This window comes from Monodelphis domestica, chromosome 1 (genome assembly GCF_027887165.1).
Source record: "Monodelphis domestica isolate mMonDom1 chromosome 1, mMonDom1.pri, whole genome shotgun sequence".
In the NCBI taxonomy this organism is placed as follows: Eukaryota; Metazoa; Chordata; class Mammalia; order Didelphimorphia; family Didelphidae; genus Monodelphis; species Monodelphis domestica.
The window spans coordinates 491,603,300-491,629,005 of NC_077227.1; the positions used below are offsets into that span (position 1 = coordinate 491,603,300).

At 39.1% G+C, this 25,706-nt stretch overlaps 2 protein-coding genes across 4 annotated transcripts; one reads left to right on the plus strand and one right to left on the minus strand.

Annotated features, from left to right (window-relative positions):
* The first annotated feature begins 2,268 nt into the window (after window positions 1–2,268).
* On the plus strand, window positions 2,269–20,690 carry CTSZ (cathepsin Z). Of its 2 annotated transcripts, none has more exons than XM_007475662.3 (6): window positions 2,269–3,019; window positions 3,472–3,635; window positions 6,619–6,798; window positions 7,255–7,405; window positions 7,569–7,734; window positions 16,595–20,690. In XM_007475662.3, exons 1-6 carry the CDS (start codon window positions 2,868–2,870, stop codon window positions 16,685–16,687), a joined length of 906 nt encoding a protein of 301 aa, XP_007475724.1. In that variant the 5' UTR covers window positions 2,269–2,867; the 3' UTR covers window positions 16,688–20,690. The 2 variants fall into 2 exon arrangements, with proteins under 2 accessions (XP_007475724.1, XP_007475723.1); XM_007475661.3 differs by lacking the exon at window positions 16,595–20,690 and adding an exon at window positions 8,316–10,281.
* On the minus strand, window positions 8,793–25,268 carry NELFCD (negative elongation factor complex member C/D). Of its 2 annotated transcripts, XM_001377438.4 has the most exons (15): window positions 24,729–25,268; window positions 18,378–18,493; window positions 17,987–18,096; window positions 16,000–16,109; window positions 15,599–15,706; window positions 14,069–14,221; window positions 12,643–12,773; window positions 11,305–11,470; window positions 10,991–11,125; window positions 10,278–10,417; window positions 9,896–10,010; window positions 9,578–9,673; window positions 9,347–9,487; window positions 9,083–9,212; window positions 8,793–8,998 (listed from the first exon to the last, which is right to left on the minus strand). In XM_001377438.4, the coding sequence occupies exons 1-15, from the start codon at window positions 24,819–24,821 to the stop codon at window positions 8,964–8,966; spliced, it is 1,779 nt and encodes a 592-aa protein (XP_001377475.2). In that variant the 5' UTR covers window positions 24,822–25,268; the 3' UTR covers window positions 8,793–8,963. The 2 variants fall into 2 exon arrangements, with proteins under 2 accessions (XP_001377475.2, XP_007475721.1); XM_007475659.3 differs by having other exon boundaries at window positions 8,793–9,212; window positions 24,729–25,236.
* Between the last annotated feature and the right edge of the window lie 438 nt (window positions 25,269–25,706).

Consider the following 25,706-nt stretch of genomic DNA (forward strand, 5'->3'; position numbering starts at 1 on the left):
AAAAGAAAAGAATGGAAAATTACTATACTGAGAACAGGTGGTGAGATCCTTGTCACTGGAAGACTAGCAAAAACTGGATTATCACTTGTCAGGTTGCAGATGAGGTTCTTGTTCAGATATAGGTTAAACTAAATGATGGCTGAGATCCAATTCTAGTCTAAAACATGAAATTACTTTTGGTATTTGTCAACTTTTTCCATCATTTTAGATTACTTAGTTAAAGCATGAAATGGCTAGCCTGGGGTCCCATAGTTAATGAGTAACAGAAGTCCAGTTCTTCCCTCTAAGTACTCTTCCTGACACACCTCCTGTCCCATTACTGTCTTTCTTGCTTCCTTTTGTGTGCTGTCTCTTCCTTTAGACTATAAGCTTCTTGAGGGCAAGGACCATCTTCCTTTTTATTAATTGTATCTAGCACAGGGCCTGGCACAAAGTAGGCACTTCATAAATGTTTATTGGATTGGATTGGATTGATTCTGTTGCCCCTACATCTTGTCCATAAAAGAGCTAATTTAAAAAATATAGTCTAGAAATGACCAGAGAAAGAATTGTTCATTAGAGGTTCGTGTAGTAAAATGCCATGATAAATTGCCTTTCAGTGACCAATAACAAGAAAGACTTATAAAAGTGACTTACATCTAGTAGGCACTTTATAAGTTATTAGTTGAGTTGAATTAGTAGGTGGATTTGTCTGTATCTTGGGTCAAATCATACATCCCCAAATACAAGAGGAAAAATGTAGTCAAATCTAGACTTCTCCCCCAACATCTATGTTATAAAAAGTTTCTTCTGGATACTTTAAAATATCATCTATGTTTAAATATATATTTTATTGTTGAAAATAACTAAAATATTTGAGCCTGGTATTTTTTTCGTATGGGATTGGGTAGGGAAAAAAAGATATGTCTTGAATCTGTCTGGCTAAAAGTATTGCTATTCACCATTAAGTGAACTGAGAACAGGCTAAACAGTGAACAGAACAGTGGAGATTATTGCTTAAGAGAGGGATAATGAAATCAAGCAATCTCATTTTAACTTTCAGTTCCTCACTTTAGCTTAAGGAGGATTATTTTTTTCTTTCTTTCTTCCTTTTTCAGCATGATACAGTTAAATATTCACATGTAAGACAAATTATTTTTCTTTAGGACATTATTTCAGAGCATAGGCTTAAACCTGGGTTTTGCCTCTTACTTGCAGGTCTTTGGACTTTCCCTCACTGGACCTCAGTTTCCTCATCAGTAGTTGACCTCTGAGGTTGCTTCTAGCTATGTTTATGATCAGATGAACTTTTTCATTTCTTTCATTTTCTGTAAAGCAAATATCCTTGAAAAGAAACTTCTAGATTAGTGTTTTTCAAACCATGGATAAGGACAGCCAGCAAACCCCTCTGCTTTATTGTCCCTTCATCATCTACAGCATGGGTTCACCTAAGCAGGAAAATAATGGGAAACTGGCTAAAGCCTGCCATGTGGCTAAAAAAAAAAGAAATTGGCTTACTATTCTGGAATTGTTCACTGAAAACAACCAGGAGTGTGTGATTGTCATTTGCTTTGAAAGCTGAAAATCGAACCAAGATTTTTAGAATATTCTCTATATGTATGTCACACACAGAGGCAGTGCAATCACACATGTAATCCACATGCATGCACATGTTAAATACATATGCTATCACAAACAGTTCTAAACCACATCATATGTATATGTGTGCATTTGTGTGCATATAATATCAATGTGTGTATATATTTTATGTACATATGAAATATATATTATTCAGTTTTTAAAAATTGCTTTTAATTTAAACATTTAGACAAACAGGACATAATTCACATATATATATATATATATGTATATATATATATATATATATTCTTTGTATGAGTCTGGTGACAAACCAGTTCTGAGAAGTTCATTTCCTAGTTGGCTGAAGGAGGGACAATAGGACGGGGAATTTTTAGCCACAGAAACTCTTAAAGACCATCTGCTAACTTAAAGTGGGGTTGGCAGATGGAGGGAACACCCACACCAATGATATTATAAATAATGGAGGATTTTAAGACTAACACTCAATCTGGATACAAAGACAGAAAATCAAATCTGCTAAAAGTATACATGAACCTAGTTCTAGGACTAAAATCTCAAAACAGAAGAAATATAGGTATAAAAAAAACCTCCAAACCGTCGATACTAAGTCTCGGTTCCAAGGCAAAAGAGTGGTAAGGGCTAGGCAGTGGGGGTTAAGTTACTTGACCAGGGTCGCACAGCTAGGAAAGACATAAATAAACATTTATTAGTACAGTGTACTGTCAAAAAGTGGTGAAGTTTATCCCCTTTTAGCTTTGAGGTTTGGACCTCAGCGATGGGAGGCGGGGAATCTGAGCATCTTTTCTACTTGAGTTTTATCTAATCGAGCGCGTCTTCCTCTTCTAGAGGGCTGCTTTCAACTGAAAGGATTTTGGGAAAAGACGTCCATGGGGGAAATCTACCTCCGATCCAAGTTCAAGATCAAGGTTAATATCTGGATCAAGTTCCAAGAGGAGAAGGGCATATCCTAGTGGTCGCCTGAGGGGTCTGTCCTGGCTGGCGCGGCGTTTAGGATTCCGGACTCCGGACCTGGTAGGCTGCGGCGTTCCAGGGGTCGGCAGCTTTGCAGAAGTGTAGGCGGAACAGAACTTGGAACTCTCTAGCGTCCGCGGGTCCAGGGCTGGGGAAGAGGGGTGGAGGCCCGCCCAGGGGGTGGGTCCGAGCGGAATCTTGTATAAGAAGGCCCCGCAGGCGTCGCCTAATACCGGCGCTCGGAGCCCAGGAAAGGAGGAGGGAAGAGGTGTAGGCCAAGAAAGAGAGGACCAAGAGCGGGGAGGAAGCGCGAGATGGCTCCGCCTCGGGGGCTGCTGACGCTGCAGCTGCAGCTGCTTCTCCTGGTTCTCTGGGGCTGCTGGAGCCCGAGCTCCGCGGGTATCTACTACCAGAAGGGCCAGAGCTGCTATCGGCCGCTGGAGGGGTTCCAGTCCCGGGAGCACAGGTAGAGAGGGGAGCCCTGGCTCCTCACTCCCCCACCGCAGCGCCCTCTTTTTCCCCTGCTCCAGCCCGCAGCGGCTAGGGGTTTAGGACGGTCAAAGGGAGGGCCAGAACCCTCCCTAACCGAGAGCTGGGGTCCCGGCAGGTTTTGGGGAGAAACCCCTGCTAAGGTAGAGACGGCAGTCCGGCCCTGGCGAGCAAGATAAAGAAGCTCCTGCCTACCCACTCAGGGCTTCCCTTGGGGCGCAGAGTCTGGGGCTTAGCACGTGCCGTCTCGGGTCGGGAAGAGATGCGTGTGCAAATACTAGTGGGTTTTTGTGTGTTTGTGTGCCCATGCGCATGCTTGTGGGAGTTGGTGGATGGGACAGAAAGGGACGAGTGCTCATTAAAGGCACCGGGGCGCCCTCTGCCTGGCCGTGTCCCCGAGGTGACGCCTGCTCTCTCCTTCCGCTGTAGGACCTATCCCAGACCCCATGAATACATGGCTCGCTCTAGTCTGCCCAAAGCCTGGGACTGGCGCAACGTGAACGGGGTCAACTATGCCAGCATCACCCGGAACCAGCACATCCCCCAGTACTGCGGCTCCTGCTGGGCCCACGGCACCACCAGCGCCCTGGCAGGTGGGTCTGAGGGTAGAACCAGGCAGCGGTTGGGTTTGGACCACATTAGGAAGAAATACTCCTTGCCCATTGGCGGCAATGTTGCGGGGAGTTTGGGCTTCTTTGCAGTTGATTTTAGATCTTTCCTGGGACGGAGAAAAGCCGCCAATGTAAAATAGCCCCAAATGCCCCCTGAATGACTGAGCATTCTAAGCGGCTTCCAAGGTTCGGGAAGTCACAGAATTCCCCAAGGGGCCAATTGAGTCAGAACAACCCGTGGTGACGGCTGATGCTTGAAAGTCTCCTGTGCTCCTTCTGGTCTTGAGATAGTTTGGCCTTTGTTAAGATTTGTGGGAACTTGGGGAGGGGTGCAGAACTGGGGCCTGGAGAAGGGGTGCCTTTGGACTTGAAACCTCAGCAGCTTTGTATAGAAAGGAGAGATAAGTTGCTGGTTTCCTCCAATGCTAGGGGAATTTGGACTAGTTCAGTTCTGGGGGTTGCATAATTTTGTGTATATATCACTTGAGTACGGGAGTGAAAAGGGCAACAGGGAGCTTTATGGTAGTTGGGACTTTGTACAGTGGCCATTGGTCAATTTTTCCCCCTCTTTCTGATGAAATGGTAGCTTTCATGCTTATTCTTCAGTGGAAAGGGGAAGGCCACCTAGAAGTCAAGACAGGTGCAGAAGTAGTTTTGTTTTCATGAGGGAACTAAAGTCACAAGGGCCTGACTTGTTTTTCCTTCCTGTGTGTCTAGTTAAACAGTGAAGGAACAGATCAAGTGCTCTAGAAACAGATCTAATCATTTGAAGATACCTGTAGACTTTTATTAATGCCCTTTGCTTTGACAAGAGAGGCAAGTGGTCTAATGAAGAGAAAACTGAATTCCAATTGAGGAAGACCAGGGTTCAAATTCTGGCTCTTCCAAATACTGTCTCTGCTCTACAGAGCAGGTGTTAGTCTGCATTGGTAAAGGTAGTTTTCTCATCTTGGAGTTCTCAAAATCAATGAAATCACAAATCCAAGTCATTATCCCTAGTCATTTCATTTCATTTTTTTTTTAACCCTGACCTTCCATCTTAAAATCAATACCGTGTATTGGTTCCAAGGCAGGAGAGAGGTACGGGCTAGGAGGTTGGGGGTGGGGTGGGGTTTGTGACTTGTCCAGGGTCACACAGCTGGGAAGTGTCTGAGGTCACATTTGAACCCAGGACCTCCCGTCTCTAGGCCTGACTCTCAATCCACTGAGCTACCCAGCTGCCCCCAACATCAAAGATTTTCTGACAGTATATGCAATATTTGTTTCTTGCCCTTAATCTCCTTCCTCTTTGCAGTGAAGAAAGGTGCAGCTTTTCTCCACCATTAATGGTGGTCTTGTTATGCCAAACATGACATTTGCATTTTGAAGACAAAAAGAAGTGATCCTCAAATTTTTTTCACGATGAATTGCTCCTCCTGTTGACATAGATGATCAGGCTTTGGCTACACTTTCAGGGTCACTGAGCAGCCCCATTTCTTTTTTTTAACAATGGAAAGACTAGCTCTCTGTGACAAGCAATAACCTTTAAGTTCCTTCGAACTATAAATGATGAGCTCATGATTGGTTGAGCACAGGTGGTGTGTTATGGTCTATGTCTAGGCCTTGGTCCCTGCCTTATTGGAGAGGTGGGTCAAAGTGACAAAGTACCAGCTACCTTACATGTCTGTGAGGAATCTGTGATCCTCATTTCAGTCAAGGATGACCACAAATCGCCTCCCTGATGAGGTCCTTTTAGATAAGCCCAAGGTGTCAGGCTGATCTAGATTCCTCTCTCTAGTGAAAATTCATATTCACAACCAGTTTCTAGTTCAGCCTTCCTTTTCTCTTAATTTTTTCTATCTGAGGGGAAAGACAATTGAAAAAATATTCAAACCTATCACTGAACATTAGTACAAAAAACTAAACTCGTCTAATAACATAAAAAGAAACACTAAAGAACTGTTTGAATGGGATGGATGTGGATCAGTGTATTTACACTTTTATTTGTGAGTGTGCTCTAAAACGAGTAGATGTGGAAGTATGTTTTGTGTGGTACTGTGTGTATGGCCCACATCAAACTGCTTACTAACTCTGAGTGAGGCGAGGGAGAGATGGTTTGGATCTTGTAATTTTGGAAAATGTATGTTGAAAATTGCTATTACATTGTAATAGCAGGGGGAAAAAAACAGTATTTGCTATGGTTACTGTATTTTGATACTTGCCAGATGGGAATATTAATAATGGCCCATCCAGGGATGTGCTCTAAAGGGGCTCTAATTAGTATATTTTCAGTGTGGGTAGTTACCTATCAAAAAGTGGCAATCAGCTACAAATTAGGGTTTGACTTCTTATAGCACTGTGTACTAGGGACTGTTCTAAGCACTTTATGATTTGTTATCTCATTTGATCTTCCTCACAACAACCCTGTGGAAGTAGGTTTTATTATTATCCCTATTAATAAACAATAACTGGCATTTATATGGTGCTTTATCTCTGTTTTCTCCTTTGAACCTCACAATACCCCTGACCCCATCTCACAGGATTGTTGAGGTTCAAATAAAACAATGTATGGAAAACATTTTGAAGAGCAACATAATAGCTACTGTGATCTAAAAATTTTGTTAAAAACAAAACTAGGAGAATTATGAACATTTAATGTGATTTGGAAATAGCATCAGAAGCAGCCTGATTTCCTTACAATTTAAAAAATGTATGATATACTTTCTTTGCAATATTCAAAGATAGGCTCCTCATACTGGCCAACAAACAAACAAAAAACCCAAGGGAACTGTTTTTCAAAAAGCTTTTAGTGGAGAAAAATTGTCCTGAGGGAGCTGGATTCATGGGATCAAACATTTTTGGTCTGTTGCCATGAAATGTAGCCAATCCAAGTGACCTCAGCTGAGGTCATACCTTTCTGCCAATTTCATTTGCATCATTTTTTTGGTATACTTTCGAGGGCCTGAAATACTAACTTTTGTTACAGATCGTATCAATATCAAGAGGAAGGGAGCCTGGCCCTCTACGCTCCTGTCTGTGCAACACGTGATTGACTGTGGCAATGCTGGGTCCTGTGAGGGTGGCATGGATATCCCTGTGTGGGAATACGCTCACATGCATGGCATTCCCGATGAGACCTGCAACAACTACCAGGCCAAAGACCAGGGTAGGCAATCGGCTTTGAAAGTCTTTACAAATGTAAAATTAGCCTCAGTAGGCTGCCTAGAAGATAAAGTGAATTGTTATTGGCATTCTAACTTTACTAAACATGAGGCAGCATTTCCGTTCAAAAGTGCCCCTCATTTCCTATCCTGATGATCTCATTTTGCCTCCTCCTTTTTCTTACACTATTTGACAGGGTCCAAGAGGACTTGGGGATCAATATTGCAGGCAACTACTCTTCATTGATGGCTAGGGACAAGAAAAATGCCTATGTATTTTTAAGATTTTAATGAGCATTGCCCCTAGTGACCCCAGGAAAAAAAAATTGTTCTGACTAGCTTATTTCCCTACCTATACACCCATCAAAATAATAGTTTCTTTTGTTGAGTGGGAAGTTTTTGCTTTACTTAAAACTCCTTTGAAAAATGATTCTAATCTCACGGTTTTACTTTGCCTGCAGAATGTGACAAGTTTAATGAATGTGGCACATGTAATGAATTCCATAATTGCTATTCTATAAAGAACTATACTCTCTGGAAAGTTGGAGACTATGGTACCCTTTCTGGAAGAGAAAAAATGATGGCAGAAATCTATGCAAATGGGCCTATCAGGTAAAAAAGGAGTTTGCCTTTCCCTCTTTTTGGGGACTGGTGTAGCATGGGAACCAAATGACCCAGATGATGTGATGTTTATTCTAATTTTAACTTAGCTCATACTATGAAGGAAAAAAGATTAGTCTAAATAGAATATTCTGTTTTTCCTCCCATTTTTTAGTTGTGGCATAATGGCAACGGAAGCCTTGGATAACTACACTGGAGGGATCTATTTTGAATATAATCCTCAACCTATGATAAACCATATCATTTCTGTGGCAGGGTGGGGTGTTAGTGATAACGGAACAGAATACTGGATTGTCCGAAATTCATGGGGTGAACCCTGGGTAAGTTTATTTCCCTTGCCAAGTATTAACCCCACATCATAAAAGAATGGTTTAGATAGGTCAGGCTTCCTTTTAGCATGGACTAGATTGGTTAGCCTAGAAATGATGCTGGGTCCTTGTGGAATGTATGCCATTGGGTGAGACCCCACTGTACCTTCCTGGCAATCCCTCATTATGTTACAGCTCTGTGATGTCATTATTTGCTTCCTTTCTAAGTTATATACATTCATATCCTTTTCCAGAGTGAAAATGGATACTGGCTGTTGTGTGGGAGATGACAGAGATGTGACTAGGATAGGATTTACAAGCTTTGAAGGGTTTCATCTAAGGGCAACTGGTCAAACCAAAACACTGGGCTGGCTGGGAGTTAGGATATTTGAGGGGTTGTATGGAATTTTTAATTGTGCTACTCATTCTGACCATGGGCAAGTCAACGAAGTTGTGCCTCCTTCCAGCTTTAATGTGATTCTTCCTTCAAGAAATAGATTTGTAGCATAGTGGGACTGGTATATCATCATGCTTTTATACATAAAAGGGCTAGGAAGACTGAATAACTTCCTTTTCCCCCCCCTTTCTCACAGGGTGAAAAGGGCTGGCTGAGGATTGTAACCAGCAGATATAAAGATGGACAGGGCAGTAATTACAATCTTGCTATTGAAGAAACGTGTTCATTTGGAGATCCCATAGTTTAAATTTTAAGATTAGCTGCTTCTAATCGGCTTACCTCATACCCAGCAACCACATCCTAAATATTTAGTGAAATATACTTCTAAATGGAAAATGTCTACAAATCACTTTTTGCCTCCTACTCAGAAACTGATCTACAATGGAATAATGATTTACCCAAATCTGTAGAGGGTTTTTGGTTACAATAAATTACTTTAGAAAAGTTCCACTCAATTACCTGTTTAATGCTGAAGAGGTCAATCTGGTATCTTGAGTGAGAATTACTGCTGTGTGAAGCATCCTGTGATGCCCATGTAGTAAAATGCAACTTGATAGACTCTTGAAAATCCAATTATAATTTCATACATGTAACATAGAAATTGAGCTGAAAGTTAAGTCCTTCCAAATTTTATTTGATAACTCTAGATTCCACACATTTAAAATAACCCATAGGGTCAGTAAAAAGTCTTTCCACCAGAAGTTCAGGCCACAGTCCTCACGACTTCTTGAGTTCCACCTAGAAATGTCTTGTTGGAACCTTGGATTCAGCAGCAGACTCCGATTCAGTTTACCATAATGAAGTTAGACTTGCAGTGGGCTTCAATAAGAAAACAGAGGAAAGGTTATAAAGGGGACCAGTCATTTTGAGAGCATAAACCAGAATAGTCATATATTACCTTACCTATGAACTCTGTCACAGGGTCATGTTCTCCTTCTGTTTTAATAGTACCTGCAATACTGTCATTCTCTAGAATAGGAAGAAAGAGCTGCACAAAGTCAGAAGTGTAGGGAGGAGCAATCACATCCAAGACCTGTAAAGAGAGAGAAGCCTGAGCATTGTTCCAACTCTTCCCCATCGCATCTAGTCTCTTCTTTGAAGATGAATTCCAGAAGGACACATTCAGCTTCGTTAGTGTCAGTGTTACCACAAGGGAGCATTTCTGACCTCAGTAACAAAATAGCGAATGAGGGAGATGTCAGTGTCCAACTTCTCCAAACACTTTCGGATGTAACTGACAACGGGCAATACATAACCTCGACTCAGCAGATGAACCATTCTGTCCAGCAGGGTTTTCTTCAGTTCAAGCTGGGGGGCAAGGCAAAAGGTGCATGTTAAAGACAGTATTTTATTCATAATTCCTAGCTAGGCTTTTTCATTTTTTGAAAGGCCCCATACCTGTTCCATTACATCCAGCTGGGAGTGCTCTGTCTCAAATAATTTAACCAACAATTGCAGGACTTGGGGATGGAGGAGCTGGTGGCAGGTGCTAATCTATGGCCAAAAGAACTCATTTCACAATTGTGCTTATTTCAAAATATTTGCTGTTAATATATGTTGAATTAGACTAAGAATACTTGTTTATGTCCCAGTAACACTCAGACAAAACACCTGTTGAATTTCTTCACACTGAGGACAGTTGTAACACTACTAGATAATATAAATACTAGATATATAAAGACAAATACACATGTGGCTGCATGATGTAATCCTCACCTCATCTAGTAAGGCCAAATGTACTGGTGTATGATCAGTCTGGAGCTGAAAATAGCGTGGTTCTGACACTGTCCAATCCACCCACTTTAGTACACCCATTGCTACCACTGGAAACCTAGAAAATAAAGAAAGCATCTTCAAACCCTCAGCCAAATTCCTAAGACTAAGGTGAGTTTTACTTAGGACAATAAGATGGCAATATGAAATGATGTAACTTTAAGATGATTGATTTTTGAAAGTGGAAATAATAATGTAGTCAACTTAGGTGGGGACAAATGGCCTTATTGTGAACTTGTTCAGTTATTCTATATGTGAAGAAGTAAAATTGACTTGAAGATTTTGTCATTTTCTAGCTTTTTAAATAAAAGAATATTTTGCTTACCTGATGCACTGATAAAGTGTACTCAACTCGGCCACTAATTCAGAGGCACCTTTGTTCTCATTACAACATAAATTGTGAACAGTTTCAATAGCTTTAGAAGTTGACTTCAATTCATCTTTATTGATGCTCACTCTCTTGTTCTGAAAATGAAAAGAAGCTGAATGAAATAGAAATTTGTGAATGTGATGTAACAGTTTTCTGAAATAAATTAAACTAAGTTCAACAATCATTTATTAAATGCCAAGATAACAAATATATGTCCCTTGAGAAGCTCACATTTTAATCTTGGAAGGCCATGTGGGACAGGAGGAAGACTTTTAAGCTGAGGCTTGAAGGAAGTCAAGAGAAAAAGGAGACAAAAGCATTCCAAAAATGGGGGAAGAGTGTGTCAAGTGGGAGGAAGAACTAAAATCAAAAGAACTAAATCAAGAAACAGTTTTTAAAAGGATTTTGTTTAGTCATGCCTGATTCTTTGTGATCCTATTTGGGGTTGTCTTGGCAAAGATAATGGAGTGGTTTGCCATTTCCTTCTTTAGCAAGAAGCTAAAGAAGGAAATGGCAATAAGCTAATAAGTAGCTTATTCATAGCTAATAAGTATCTGAGGCTTGACTGAAATCCAGGGTCCTCTTGACATCTGGCCCAGCACTCAAAGAATTATAATGAGCACTAACAAAAAGGCTCAAACAATTGTGTGACAGTCTCCCAAGGTTACCTTTTTCCAGGTCTCCACCACGCTAGCTGCATAGGCCAATATGTGGATGAACTTGTGTTTATGGTCCTGATTGATCTTGGCCCCAGGTTTAAAGAGTGACTGCATAAATAGATCCAAGAAAGCTGGAACCCGTATCTAAAAAAGCAAACATATAAAACAATGCCTTAATATCTAAGACTGTTTGCTCCTAGGTTTGATAGTGATAACAAAATAACATTTATCTTCACTAAATGAGTAAAGCTAAAGTAATAAAGGAAATATGAGCAACTGAGGAAAGTTATTCTTCATAATGCAAAAATGGAAGAGAAACGTACCAATTCAACAGGAGGTGGGTCCATGCTTGTAAACATCTTAAACAGGACTGTAATGTCAGCTGGATTCAGAGCTCCTTTTGATAACATGGCACCAAGAGCCTGACAAGCCCTGGGGTATGAAGCCGCTGTACCTAATGCAAGCGTGATCTGACTTGCATCATGGCCTCTTGATTTAGAAAAAGAAAGAAAGTCCTTCAAATCCAGTGTTAATGTTTGTATATCCTGATGTAAGAGCTTGCTTGCTATGGATATCTGAACATAGAGGGCAGATTCATGGCAACTGATTGCACTTTCTTTTTCCCAGATTGTTTCAGATAAGCACCATTTTAAGGAGAAAATTGGGGCCATTTGTCATGAGCTTGCTCTTCCTCCTTGTTGACATTCATTTTTGCCCCACCCCCAGCCCAGTTCTTTTCCTATGACCTTAAAAAATTCCATTAAACTCCTTTCCTTCAAGTTATCATCCTATATCTTTTTGTCCTTTCTAATCCAATTTCCTAGAAAAAGTCAGCAATTTTTTTCACTTCCTCTTACTAGCCCTTTTTAATGTGGCTTCCAAATTCAACTGAAAGTGCTCTCTCCAAAGCTATTGAATCTGATGGTTTTTCCCTCAGGCCTTACCTTGATCCTGACCTTACTACAACAGTCCACATTCCCATTCAAGAGTCTCTTCTCTTAGTGTTCATGATAATACTCTCACCTAGTTTCCTACCACTTCCTTTGCTGATTAAGCATCCATATCTGGGAGCCTATGAGCTTATTATCTTTATGAAGATGACCAAAATTTTAAATTCATGTGTTCCAATGATTCATCTTTCTTTCCAACCCTTCCACTTGTAAGGATAAGTGTCAATCTGCATTTTTCTCTATCCCATATCACTTATCCTTATACCCTCCTCCAAACTTCCCTATTTCTACTGAAGGCACGTTTCCACCAGGCTTCTAGATCCTAACTGCTCATTCACTCTCAACCCACATATCAAATCCATGACCAAATCTATCTGTTCCTACTTTTCACAGTGTTATCTTGCACCTAACTCCACACAGCAACCATCATGGGTTCTAATTATTAGAGTTTATTATTAGAATATTACATTTATTATTTTGATATTATAATTATAATCATAATGTTTTAATATTAAATATTAAATCTATTATTATTAGACTGGAACTCTCCAACTCTATAGCAAATATAGAGTTCTAGAAGAACTCTAAGCAAACTTAGGGAATTTATATAATAGGAATAAAAGATTTGGTTTGCTGGCTCAAAATCATGAAAACATTGTATAGGGGAACATTTTACTGACATTACTGATATGACAGGACAGGATTTCTTACTTCTCATGAGCAAATCGTTGAACTTCTTGAGCTATTCTACGCACAGCAGACCCTCCTTGTTCTTCTTGGGCCAATATAGACATCATTGACTGGGCAAAGAGATAGGTATGCTCTCCATGACACAGCATTTTCTGAAATATTCCAAGTGGAAAAGAAAAAACACTGAGTTTTCATTTCAAAATGATGATTTAACAGCTACAAAGAGAAATTAAGCTAAATAAAATGTCCAGGCCCTATAGATTCCAATGGAAGTCAAAAAAGGTCATATGTACAACAAAATGTTATGTGATAGAAAAGAAACAGTATGTTTCCTCTGCCTGGGAAATTGTTAATAAACTGGTATGTAAATGGTATATGAAGGAAAATTACTATGCTGCAAGAAGTGATAAGAATTCAGAAAAACACAGGAAAGATATGAACTGATGCACAATGAAGTAAGCAGTGAGGCAACACTACAGGTAACAGCAATGAGGTAGTTTAGTGGATAAAATGCTGGGCCCAGAGTCAGGAAGACCTCAGTTCAAATTCAGCCTCAGATACTGTGTAACTCTGGGGAAATCATTTAACCTTTCTTTGCTTTAATCCTCTGGAGAAGGAAATGGCAAACTACTTGTCAAGAAAACCCCATATGGTGTCACTGAGAGTTAAGGAACAACAACAAAGAATAATGTAAATAGAAAAAAACTTGAGTGCTGTGTGATTATGTTAGTTTAGCTAAGCTAAACTAAGCTCTAGGGATGAATAAGAACACATACCCCTATATGTGGGTAGCAGAGAGGCACAGGACTATCTACAAGTATGGAATGCTACATATGACAATAGATATTCTTGGTATGTTGGAGAAAAAATAGAAAAGGCTAGGGGAAATATAATTAAAATATTAAAAAAATGTGTAAGAACATCATACCAGAATGAGATAATAAACACCAGCCAGGTACTGTGCTAAGCACTGGGGATACAAAGGAAGATAAAAGACAGACCCCCTAGTGTAATGGGCACTAATGGTTTTGCTTGACTTATTTGTTGTTATTTTGGCTGGTGAGGAGATAGATGATGTGGGCAGGTGATATAGGGAGGTAGTGATAATGATGCAAAAAAAAAGAAAAGAAAAGAAGTATTTAAAAAATTAAGAGGATAAGGGGCAATAGAGAAGTGGCCATATTGGTACTATCATGTTAAATTTAGTATTTATATATAAGCCTAATATTCAAGAGTTCATATAATTTTTTTACTTTTTTTTGTTCTCTGTATGTAGAAATGTTCACAATAAAATAAAATTTTTTTTCAACATACCTCAAAAAAAGGTGAGAGAAAAAAATCGAAGTGTGATAATGATGATAAGTGGGGTATCTATGCCTAACTTTGATATTAAAAGACATGGGTCATAACATTTCAGCTCTTCTCTACTCCTTGAGCCAGAACTTACAGCAAACTCAGGGAGATTTTTTTCAAGGTTTTCTTCTCCTCCATCTAAAATTGTAGCCAGAGAAGTACGGAGCACTCGAGAAAAGACTTCTAATTGCTGGCAAGCAGTGGATACGCTGGTTATCTCTCCTTGATATCCTGCATCAGAAATAAGCTATAATACAAAAATAAATTATGGTCAAAATTCAACACATCTCAGTCATTTCATAGAAAATCTGCTCTTGGGAAATGCAGGCAATAGAAAAAGCACACCAGGAAGAAAAGCTGGATTTTAATCCTAGTTCTTATCACTATGGCTCCTGTAAAGTGAGACTATCACTCTAGAGCTCAGCTTCATCTATAAAATGTTCTACTCTGACTAGAAAACCTCTAAGGATACTTTTGCTCCCCAAATTCCAAGTCATTAAGTAAACAGTACCTGAGTACCTAATCATAAAACTAAAGGGGATGGGGGACAGCTGGGGAGCTCAGTGGAATGAGAGTCAGGCCTAGAGACAGGAGGTCCTAGGTTCAAATCTGGCCTCAGACACTTCCCAGCTGTGTGACCCTGGGCAAGTCACTTGACCCCCATTGCTTAGAGACCACTCTTCTGCCTTGGAGCCAATACACTGTATACTCCAAGATGGAAGGTAAGGGTTTAAAAAAAAAAAAAACAACTAATGGGGATGTAAAAAAGCCTGACACTTGCTGCCCTCAAGGAGCTCAGCCAACCCTCTGCAGGACAGAAACACAAGAAAAATGAAATAGTTCAATGAAACAATATAAAAATTGCTACAACTTAAGAGACTAACAGAATTTTAGAGCCAATATGATTCAATTCCTAATGTGTTAAATGGTTAAAAAAATACATCCTTAACAAAATGCATATTACATTTTACAAATTTCCAAGTTCTTTCACTTTTCTCATTTTATAATTATAGCAACCCTAGAGTTGGCAGGGCAAGTGGTATTATCTACATTTTTATAGAGGGAAATATGTATATTGCTGAAAACATGATTGATATGGATTAACTCCCCGCAACTCCTCCCTCTGAATAATCATCTTCATCCCTTCCACCCTAGAGTTTAGTAGCACATTTTGGAAAAAAAAAGAAAAGAAAAGAAAAGAAAAGAAAAAGTGAAAATCAAGTATAAACATTTCCTGGACAACACAAAAACACTTTTGGAATAGGAAAAATATTAACATGATCTCATCTTTTTACTCCAATGCTCCTTAGAACACTAGAGGAATCTGGTAGAGCAGTGGATAAAGTAATAAGCCTGGAGTTAGGAAGACCCAAGTTCAAATCTGATGTCAGACACTTATTGCCTGTTCACCCTGGGCAAGTCACTTAACCTGTGTTTGCTTCAGTTTCATCCATTGTAAAATGAGGATAATAACACTACCTATCTCAAAGTATTGTTGTGAGGATCAAATGAGAAAATATTTGCAAAACACATGCAACATAGGGCCTGGTACAGCATAGGTACTATATAAAATGCTTATTCTCCCTGCTCCTTACCCACCTATTAATAAACCCCCTCAACTTACCTTAACTGTAAAATTAAGCATAAGACAGTCTGGATGTGCTTCGGCTAATTTGTAAAACAAATCCCTCCAAGTAGTATGTGCAATCATTTGTTCAAGCCATGCCGGTGTCTGCCTCCCCCCACAAAAAAAAAAAGGAAAATAAGGACATACATCACATATTGAATTATGGAAGATATCTAAGGTTTCTTCTAAGGTCTAATATAAATCCCTCATTTTATAGTGAGAAAACTAAGGCCTCTGAGACTAATATTTAAGGACAAAGCTGGGCCTAGAACCTAGTTTCTTGCCTTTTTCATGACACCACACTGAATAAAATTTAACTCAAAAGGATCAGAATATAACAAATTTTAAAGAGGAGGTTATAGGAATTATATGTGTGAACATATATCCTCCTTACTTACCTCTCCTTCTTCAGTAAAGATAGAATCTGCTTTTCGGGGGTCAAAGTGTTTGATCAATAGACTTTTCAAGTGATTTTCTACAGTTTCCTGAACTTGAACTGGCTCAACACCTGGAATAATTAAAAATAATTAGACAGAAAACAATAACCTCATGATAACCTAGTTTATAAAAAAAGTTTGATTTCAACTGATGAGATTATAGGGTTGGACTTGGAAGTCAAGATACCTGGGTTTAAGTCCTGCCTCACTAGTTCACAGTGAGTCTATGAATGAGTCGTGACTTCTCCAAGCCTGTTTCCTCATTTGTAAACAAAAAATACAATACTTCCACTAACCTACCTCACTCTGTAAACATTTAAAGCACTTTGTTAGCCTTAAAGAGCAATATAAATATTAGTATAATTATTAATATTTAGTGATTTGAAGAACATAGGATCCCCCTATTCTTATGTAAGTTGCAAGTATGGTTTCTAGACTGATGCAGAAGAGGTTTCACTACTATCTTCAGCTTCATTCTCTAGGTGCTAGAGTGGCATAGGAGATGGTGTATTCCAATGGGGACTTTAAGTGACTCAGAATCTCTCTGTCCCAACAGATCGTTCTCAAGGACTTCAATCAGACTGATGCCCTCTTCAAACCTTGGTTCATTAATCTCTTCAACTCTCATGATATCGTCATTCTATTTTAGCCATATACAAGGATGACCTTGATTATAACTACTCTTCTTCCATGATCCAAAACTGTGACCATAAACTCCTATCCCATCACATTCAACCTTTGCCTTATATCTCCTAAATTTATTCTCCATCCTCAATATGACCTTTAGTATCTATACCCTAATCAACTCTTCAAGATTCATTACTCCTGCTCTGGTCTCACTTCCTCCAGCCTCAGTCTTGATCCTCTGATTGGCTCCCTCTGAATTCCTTGACCTCTTTTTTTATACTTGGTGGCAATCATACCATGCCAAATTCCAACACTAGATAACTTCCACCAATGTCCTTCTCTGTTCTTAGTTAGGTGCTGCTGAAGATCATAGAACCATGCTCTAAAGGTTCAGTAGAATTTAATGTTATCTCCCCTTAATCATGCCCAGGAAGTAGTCAGCAGCTATTCCAAATCTCTTTTTTCCTTCTGAAAACTACTCTGTCATTCTCCCATCCTTCTTCTGTAAAGGTCTTCCTTGTTTCCCACTTTACTGAGAAAACAGAGGTCATCTGTTCTGGACTTTCACTTCTTCCCTAATCATTACCTTAAAAATTTTCATCATCTCTCCTGTTCTGAGAGGACACGATACTTCTACTTCTTAAGGTCAAACCCTTCACTTGTTCTTCTGAACCTCTTCACCTTCTCCTCTGGGAATCTCTTCATCTCCTGATAATTCTCTCATTTTAAATTTCTTCTTATTACTGCTCAAAGTACTTAATAAATGGTTGATGAAATGTACTGCTGATTGGTAGTATTTAATCATATGCATATTGAGGCAAAACTCTTGGAAAAGAAATTCCAAGTGCCAAACAACACACCAGGGCTCTGTTCATTCCTCCTTTATCCTCCATTATGCTATATTAGGGAATTATAGGATTAAGGGATAATTTGATTATAAATCCACTATAGGTCTAGGGGATATCATATCCTGTGTAGTACAAAGGTTTTGAGACTGGCTTTAATACAATGCTTTCATTATTTCATGTCTTAACTGCTCTTTATTTTTTAAAAATATGTTCTAACTAGCCAATGTAATTCTACTATATGGTAAAATTCTGATTTATTAGTCAGGAAACCTTAGTTATTATATTAATGATAAGCATCGAGCAGAGATATAAAAACTTCAGTTATTTGCAAAAGCCTCAAAACCCCCAAAGTTTAAAGTTTATTTCCTTCAGTAATTATCAGCAATGTATCAAACCACAATTCTGTTTCTTAAAGATAAACCAACAAATGAGCCTAGTCAATTTAGATCTACTCTTTCCAAACCCCTAAATACCTGTCTGAATGAGCCACTCAGCCAAAAGGTTTACAGTCTGGGCCACAGCAGTATAGTTCTCTGATAAGAGTTGGATTACATTCTCTGGAGAGCCTCCTGCCTGAAAATACCTGGAAGGGTTGAAAAAGGATCAATTATACTATAGGTAATACAGAAAATCTAGCAGTTTAGAAAGCAGCTGCAGTAAGGCAGCTGGTTTGCTATCTTAATGACCCTGAACAACAACTTTCGCTTCTCTGGTCCACACCTATGTGAGAGATGAGAGGGTAGGAACAGGCAACCTTTGAAGTTCCCTTTTAGCTCTAAATCCTATGAGCCCATGACTCTAAATGATTGCATTTTAAGTTATCCCTTCTGCGTACAAATACAAATCAGAATCTTTTCCTTTTACCTTTTGAGTGTGTTGAATATGGAAGGCTCCATTATATAATCCCGGGTGGAAAATTTGTGCAAACATTCTTGTTGGACTTCTGCATCATCTTCTCCTTCTCCATAATCATCATCCTGCTATTATTAAATCCAGTCACAGCATTAAAACTTCTTATTCCATAAATATCTCTTTTTCTACTATCAAAAACACTTATGAGGTCAGACTTGTCATCTAGCTCTTTCCAATTGAAGAGGAATATATGACTTAGAAAGTGAAAAGAAACTTTAAAAGGTAATCAACCAAAAATTCTTCATCGATTACCTAAAATGCATCTAGAACAGTGCTGGGTATTATGCTTGTTATGAAAGGATATGTTCTCCAGAGGCTTACAATTTAATTTAGTTAAGAGAGAGTGACAAACTGTTCATGTTTGCAAATCTTATATGCCATTTTATAGTTACCATAATGCTATAAAAATTATGTTCCTGACTGAAAAAGTTCTGAGAAGTATGACTTTAATAAGAAATGTAATATTCAAGGGTGGTTTTAAGGGTGAACCTTAAAATAAGAGGGGCTGAATAATTAAATTATTCAATAAATATTTACTAAGCATCCAATACATACAAGGTACTGTTTGAGACACTGAAAATACAAATTCAATAAATAATCCCAGTTCTCCAGGAGTTTATAATCTACTGAGCAATTAAGACATAGAGAAATGAGCAATAACTTTTAAGGTTGAAAATGATTAATTTCATAGACGTGGGGGTTAGGGCAGAGGAATTTAAGAAGAAAGGAATCACTTGGGGGTAGGAATAGAAGACTAAGTGGAAGTCACGAATAATGTGGCATGTGAATTGAACCTTGAAGGAAAAGTATTTCAGTAGGTAGAATAAAAAGGATAGAAAGGAGTAAAAGGATCAAGGAACACCTCTCCTCACTCCAGGATTTCAGGGATGGTTTTACTTTACATCAAGATATCTGCCCTTATGCTTGGGGGGCTTCAATATATAAGCTGATATTTCCTCTCAAACACTCTTGCAAACCTCCTACAAACTCTCTAACATACATTCTCTTCCCTGTAGCCACAAATAGGGATGGTCAAACTATTATCCATAACTATTCCATTTCTGTAACCAAGAATTCTCAAATTCTTTTGATTAAAATCTCTTATTTGTTTCAACTCTCTCTGAGCCTCACTCCTTTAACACTGATTTTGTTCTTTAATGTGACCTCTAAACCCAAATCTTAGCTTCATGTCCCCTTGAGCATTGCTGGATTATCCCTCACATTGCACTTTCTCTGATTTTACCTGTTGCTAAATAGCGTTGAAGAAAGTCAGATAACTGTGCTGCGTTGACCATATTTGTTATCTAAACAAAAACTGGGCTCTTAGTGTAACAAAGTAACCCATTTACACTTCCTGACTGAATCTTTCTTCACAGTTGATTTGTCAAACATTTTTTCTCCTAAAACTTCATGCAAACTATCTCTTGCTTGGTACTTTATTGAGAGACCAGAGCTCATTTACCTTGAACTTCCTCTTCTATATGTCAAAATCCCTTAATATTCCTCAACCTTTACTCCTTTATTCTAGTACCTGATAAAGAGATGGCAGTTCTGCGTGCCAAGGTCAATCTCTCTACTAACATTCCTATAGCATTTTGCCATGGTAATAATCATGCACCATTTGATTTCCAATCTCTATCAGATCCTTTTTTACTCCCTACAAATATGTTTGCTCATGTCTCTGTTCATGTTTGCAAATTTTATTATATCATTTTATATTTGTACCTTAGTGCTATAAAAGTTATGCACCTGACTGAACAAGTTCTGAGAAGTGGGGCTTTAAATAAGAAATGTAATTCAAAAAAATGTTTTTATTATTCTGAAGTTGATAAATAGCAATAAGTATTTTCACATTTTGAACAGAAAGAGGATTGCATATAAACAATGAATTCCCATTAGGTACAGCTTAAAAAAATTATATAACAAATTTGGCATATCAGTTCCAAAGCTGCTTTCCTTGGCTGTTTCCTTCTGAACTCCCATTTGTTTTATTCTGTGCAATAAAAAATATTTTATCAATGTCCTTTTCTTTCTTATACCATTCTCATCCATGCATGTTTCCCCAAACTGAACAAACAAGTATAGCCAAGCAAAAGGTACCTCATTCTGTGCCTTGATACTAATATCTTTCTGTCAAGAGGTGAAAAGCATGCATGGCTCTCTGCAGCCCCTCTGATGTGGGCAATGCACTGATGAAAGTTAAGTCCAAGTTGTGTTTCTTTACAATGCTATAGTTACTGAATAAAAAATTCTCATGGTATACCATCTTGCCTTCCCCAAAGGAGTGCCTTTCATGAGAGGGTTGGGACATCCTCTTTCTCTCTGTATCTGTAAACAGTTTTGCATTAATAAATGCTAGAAGAATGAAATAAAACACTGAAAGAAGGTCTTAAGTACAAGCAATTAACAAATGCTCTATATCTAATCCATTGTTGGTGAAGCTGTGAAACGATTTAGCTACTATGGAAGGAAATCTGGAACCATTACTAAGAAGTCACTAACCTATTCAATACTCTTTGATATAGCTATACCCACTCACTACTATGCCTATAGCTCCAGAGCTTAAAAATGAGGAAAAGGACCAAAAGAATTTTTAGCAGCCTTATTCATCAACTGGAGAGTAAGGGGAGGGGGCAGCTGTTTGGGAATAGCTAAACAAATTATGATTCATGATTATACTGGAATATTACTGTGTCTTGAGAAATGATAAAATGGACAACCCTGGGAATATCTCTAGGAACAGATGCAGAATGAAGCAGAACTAACAATTCATACAATGACAATACTATAAAGAAAATGAACTCTGAAAAACTTTAGCTCTGCGCCTGATTGATGCAATGATAAACTCAAGAACTGAAGAAGAAACATGTCACTCACCTTCTTCTAGAGAAGTGATATACTTAAAGAATGAAACATCCATTTTTGAATATGGCCAATTTGGGAATCTGTTTTGCTGAATTATGAATGTTTGTTATGAGGGTTTAAAAAAAACTGTTCAGGGTGGGAGGAAGACTACACAACAGTAGTCTTTTATATATTCTTTGCAGAGGAGGGATTAGACTTGTTCTGTTTGCCTAAGAAGGCAGAACTGGAAGCAGGAGGTGAAGCTGCAAAGAAGCAAATTCAGGTTTCATGTAAGGTAACACAAGTATTAAATTGCTTTGACAAACAGTGGGGTCCCCCAAGGTCTTCAAACAAAGGTGGGATGCTACTCTCTGGTATTTAGCAACATCCCCCCTCTAGCCTGAGTTGTAATGATGTTCCTTCTGACTCTAAAATGCTATACTTCTATCTATCCATAAGGTACAACACATGCAAAGAAAAGCTGTGCAGATAAGGCTGGTCATTTTGCTAGAATCTACTTTTTTTGCTGGAATATTGTGCATGAAGGGAAACATTGAAATAAGGTAGAAAAGTAATATCAAAAGCAGACTATAAAGGTCACTGAGTCTCAGACTAATGACAATTGTAGTCATTGAGGATTTCTGTGTGCAGGAGTGGTATAATCAGACCTGTGCATTAGGAAAATTGTTCTGGAAGGTGATGTGAAGGATAAACTATAATAGAGAAAAAAATGGTTGAAAACCATTTAGGAGGCTATAATAACAGCTTACATCAGAGATGATAAAAGTCTTGAATTAAGAGTGGTGGGTAGTAGGAATAGGAAGGAGGAAACAAATGTGAACAATATTTTAGAGGGAGAATCTGTAGCACTTAGCAGTAACAGTTATGGGAGCATAGCTGTGCCATTAACAGCACCTGGGAACTTAGGAGGAAAAGTATGTTTTAGAGAAGTGGTTCTGAAAGCATAGTCCTGGGACTCCCTGGAGATCTCCAAGGTCCTTTCAGGGGGCTCATGACGTCAAAACTAGTTTCATAATAAAACTAAGAAGTTTTAATTTCAAGAACAGCAAATGAGAGAAATATAACCCATATAAGCAAAAGCTGTTTGGGGTTCCTCAATTTCACACACACAAACACACAGTAAAGTGGGCCAAGACCAAAAATTTTGAGAACTGCTATTTTAAAGAAAAGATGCTAGAAGATCACTGAAGTGCATTGGGTAGGCCATGAGGAGTTAGAATGTGCATTCTGAATAAAGAAAGAAGAATCAATGTTTCAAGCAATCTAGAGTGAGAAGTAATTTAGAAAAGAACATTTAGAGTTACTCAAATATAAGTTTTAATTACCAGTCAGTATAACTAAGTGATTAATTTCCTTTCTAAAATCTTCTCTGGGAAGTAATTTCTTTTCTTTTCTTTTTTTTTTAAAGAAACATTCTCAGGACATGGAAGAGTTGCACACTAACACCACTGTAAAGAACATGTTTAGGTTTACCTGGGTGCTGTGAAAAAAGGATTTACTGCCAAAGGTCTGGGTTTACTAACAATTTCCTACCATACTTCCTATATGAAAGATCTGTGATTTTTATCAGTCTAAGTACTACCTCCTTAGCAACTTCTCTAAGTCTTTGGGTGTTGCTGTAGTCAAGAAATTCATCACTGGATGGCTAACCTTCTGGTAAAGAATCTCTCCAAATTTATAAGTTGTCCATCACTTGATCATCATGCTAGGCCTAGCCAGGGTTTATACTTTCCAAGCACAGTCTTCAAGAATTGTACCAGAAAGAGGAATTAGAGTATATAATATATAACTTTAACTTTATATAACTTTAGTGAAAGATGGATACCACTGGGGGTGCTAATTAGGAATCAGTCCAAGGTTTAATCATGTTTTACTGAATGAATAAATTAAAGAAAGGGGGTACAGCTAGGAGCCTCAGTGGAGTTAAGTGGTCCTGGGTTTAAATCTGGCCTCAGACACTTCCTAGCTCTGTAACTCCAAGTGACTTCCCTTACCACTCTTCTGCCTCGGAACCAATCAGTACTGATTCTAAAATGGAAGATATAGGTTTAAAAAAAATCAAAAAAAGACTAGACTATTACATCTGAACAACACACTGCTCATCACTCACCCAATTTCCCCAATTACCTCTGATGTTTTCAAATCAAATACTACAACTATTTTTTTCCTTAAATATAAAACCAAACCAGAAAATGTCTTTACTCCAGTCTTTTCACTTGCAAGTAATGTGAAGGATAGACTAGGAAGGAGACTTATCTTAACTGGAAGAGATATTTTAACAAATTCAACAAGGGCAGTTTCATCTTTACATTTTGTATTCTAGAGTCTAGCACTGTGCTTGGCAATAAAGGTGTTTATTAAATGTTTGTTGAATTGAACTAAAATATTTATTAAGCATCTACTATGTAGAGCATTGAGGAAGTTAAAAAAGGTTTTCGAAGAGATAATTCCTGTCCTCATGGGGCTTATAATTTGGTAGGGAGATAAATGATTAATCCTTTAGTCATATCTGACTGTGATCCTATGGACCATACTATCCATGGGGGTTTTCTTGTTAAGTATGTTGGCCTGATTTGCTCTTTCCTTCTCCAGTTAAGGCAAACAGAAATAAAGCAACTTAGCAACTTGTCTGGGGTCACACAGCTAGTTATGTGTCTCAAGGCCAAATGTGAACTTGGGGGGGGGTCTTCCTAACTCTAGATCCCGTGCTCCATCCACTGAACCATCAAGTTCAGTGCCTCCTAAGTGCACCACAGAGGTAAAGTGCTATATGATGAAAAGGAGAAAAAGGCTACTACTAGGAATGAAGGAAGAATTCATGGTATTTGGTTTGGGCTTTGGCTTTAAAGGATGGTCAGCAATTCCACCAAAGTGAAAACATTCTAAGCCCATGAAATATCATCAGCAAAGAGGCAGAAAAATGCAAGGAAATGTGCTGGAGGAGAGAGAAGTTTAGTTATCTGACTGGGAGAAAACTGCATATTGGGGAGAAAGAAAAGCCTGGAAAGGTGGGAGGGCCTAGCCAGATTTTGGAAAGTTTTGATAGTCAGGCAAAGGATTTTAATCCCTGGAGAGAGCTGGTAGGTGAATCCAATAGGAAGACAATGAAGATTTTTTAAAATAAGCGAGTTAATAATTAGAAGACAGCAGAAGTGTGGTTAAACAAGGTGCTGGTAGATAAGAGGGTGGCATGGTCGTGTGTGCATATAAACACACTGCGGCACAAATAAATTGGGGCCTACACAAAAACTTATTAGTTTCGCTACCCGGCATCGTAACCCCGGGACCGCTTTGGGGTTTCTGGGTCCCAACCCGGCGCCTCAACCTGCTCTCGAGGGCTCGCACGCCCGGGGAGTCACGTTTCCGGTACCAGAGAACGGAGACATGGTGACTACGAGGAGCTTATCAGTATGGTAAGAGGTTTTCTCGCCCTCTTACCTGGGCACCGTCGGCATCTTCTCCCCACTCGGCAGCGCTCCCGAAATAATCTTCGTCCATGACTGCGGCGACACCACCCCGAGAGAACAACATGCAAAGGCCACCAGGGCTCCGACGCTAACTAATCTAATAGGGGAAAGTAGACGACAGGCCAAAACAATCCACTCCTGTGTGCGCAAGAGCTTACTCCTGCGCCTGCGCACTGCTTCCTAGTTTGTGGCGAGACACACGCCCCCTGTTGGAAACAACCACTCACTAAAGCTTCGAGGCAAAGTGGGGTGGGTTCTATCATGGAAGGAGCGCAAGAAATGTCACCAGCAGGCTTCCGTCCTTTTTTCTTTTCTGAGCCCTAGTCCTTTTTAAATAAACCCTGGCCCGCGAGCAGCCTTACTTGGTCAGAACTCGAGGGTTTCGGTATTAATGGCTACCAGGATTCTTGGGATTAGAGCACTCTAGTGAACCGTGGCACTGACGCCTCAGCTGCCTCTGTTCCCTCGCCAAGGCTTCCTCGCGCGCATGCTCCAACACATCTCTCCCCCTCCCCCAAGGAAGGGGTGTGGGTGGGTTTCTAATTTATTAGTAGAGAAGAAGCGGGCATTTCCCCTATATACTAAAAATAATCTTTCAAATCGGTTTCCTTGCCAAGTTAAACCTTCAAATAAATAGTTGCATTTTACACGTCTATGGATCCTGGAATTCCGTTCCAACTAGGAAGTTCCCAATCCAGACCACACCATTTCATTAAAAAACAACGAAAAGTTTTAGCCCTCAAGATTGAACCCTATGACCAAACAAACACCCCCCACCCCCATTTTAAAACATCCAATACACTAATCTTGTCAGGAAACCTATGCAGTGCTTTGCTCTCTTAGTGCCCTAGCTCTACACACTTTTAGGCCATGAGGACTTAAATGGTTAATTCTCATTTCTTCAGGAACAAAATTGTTTTATTTTTTCCATTACTGGAGAGTTCGATTT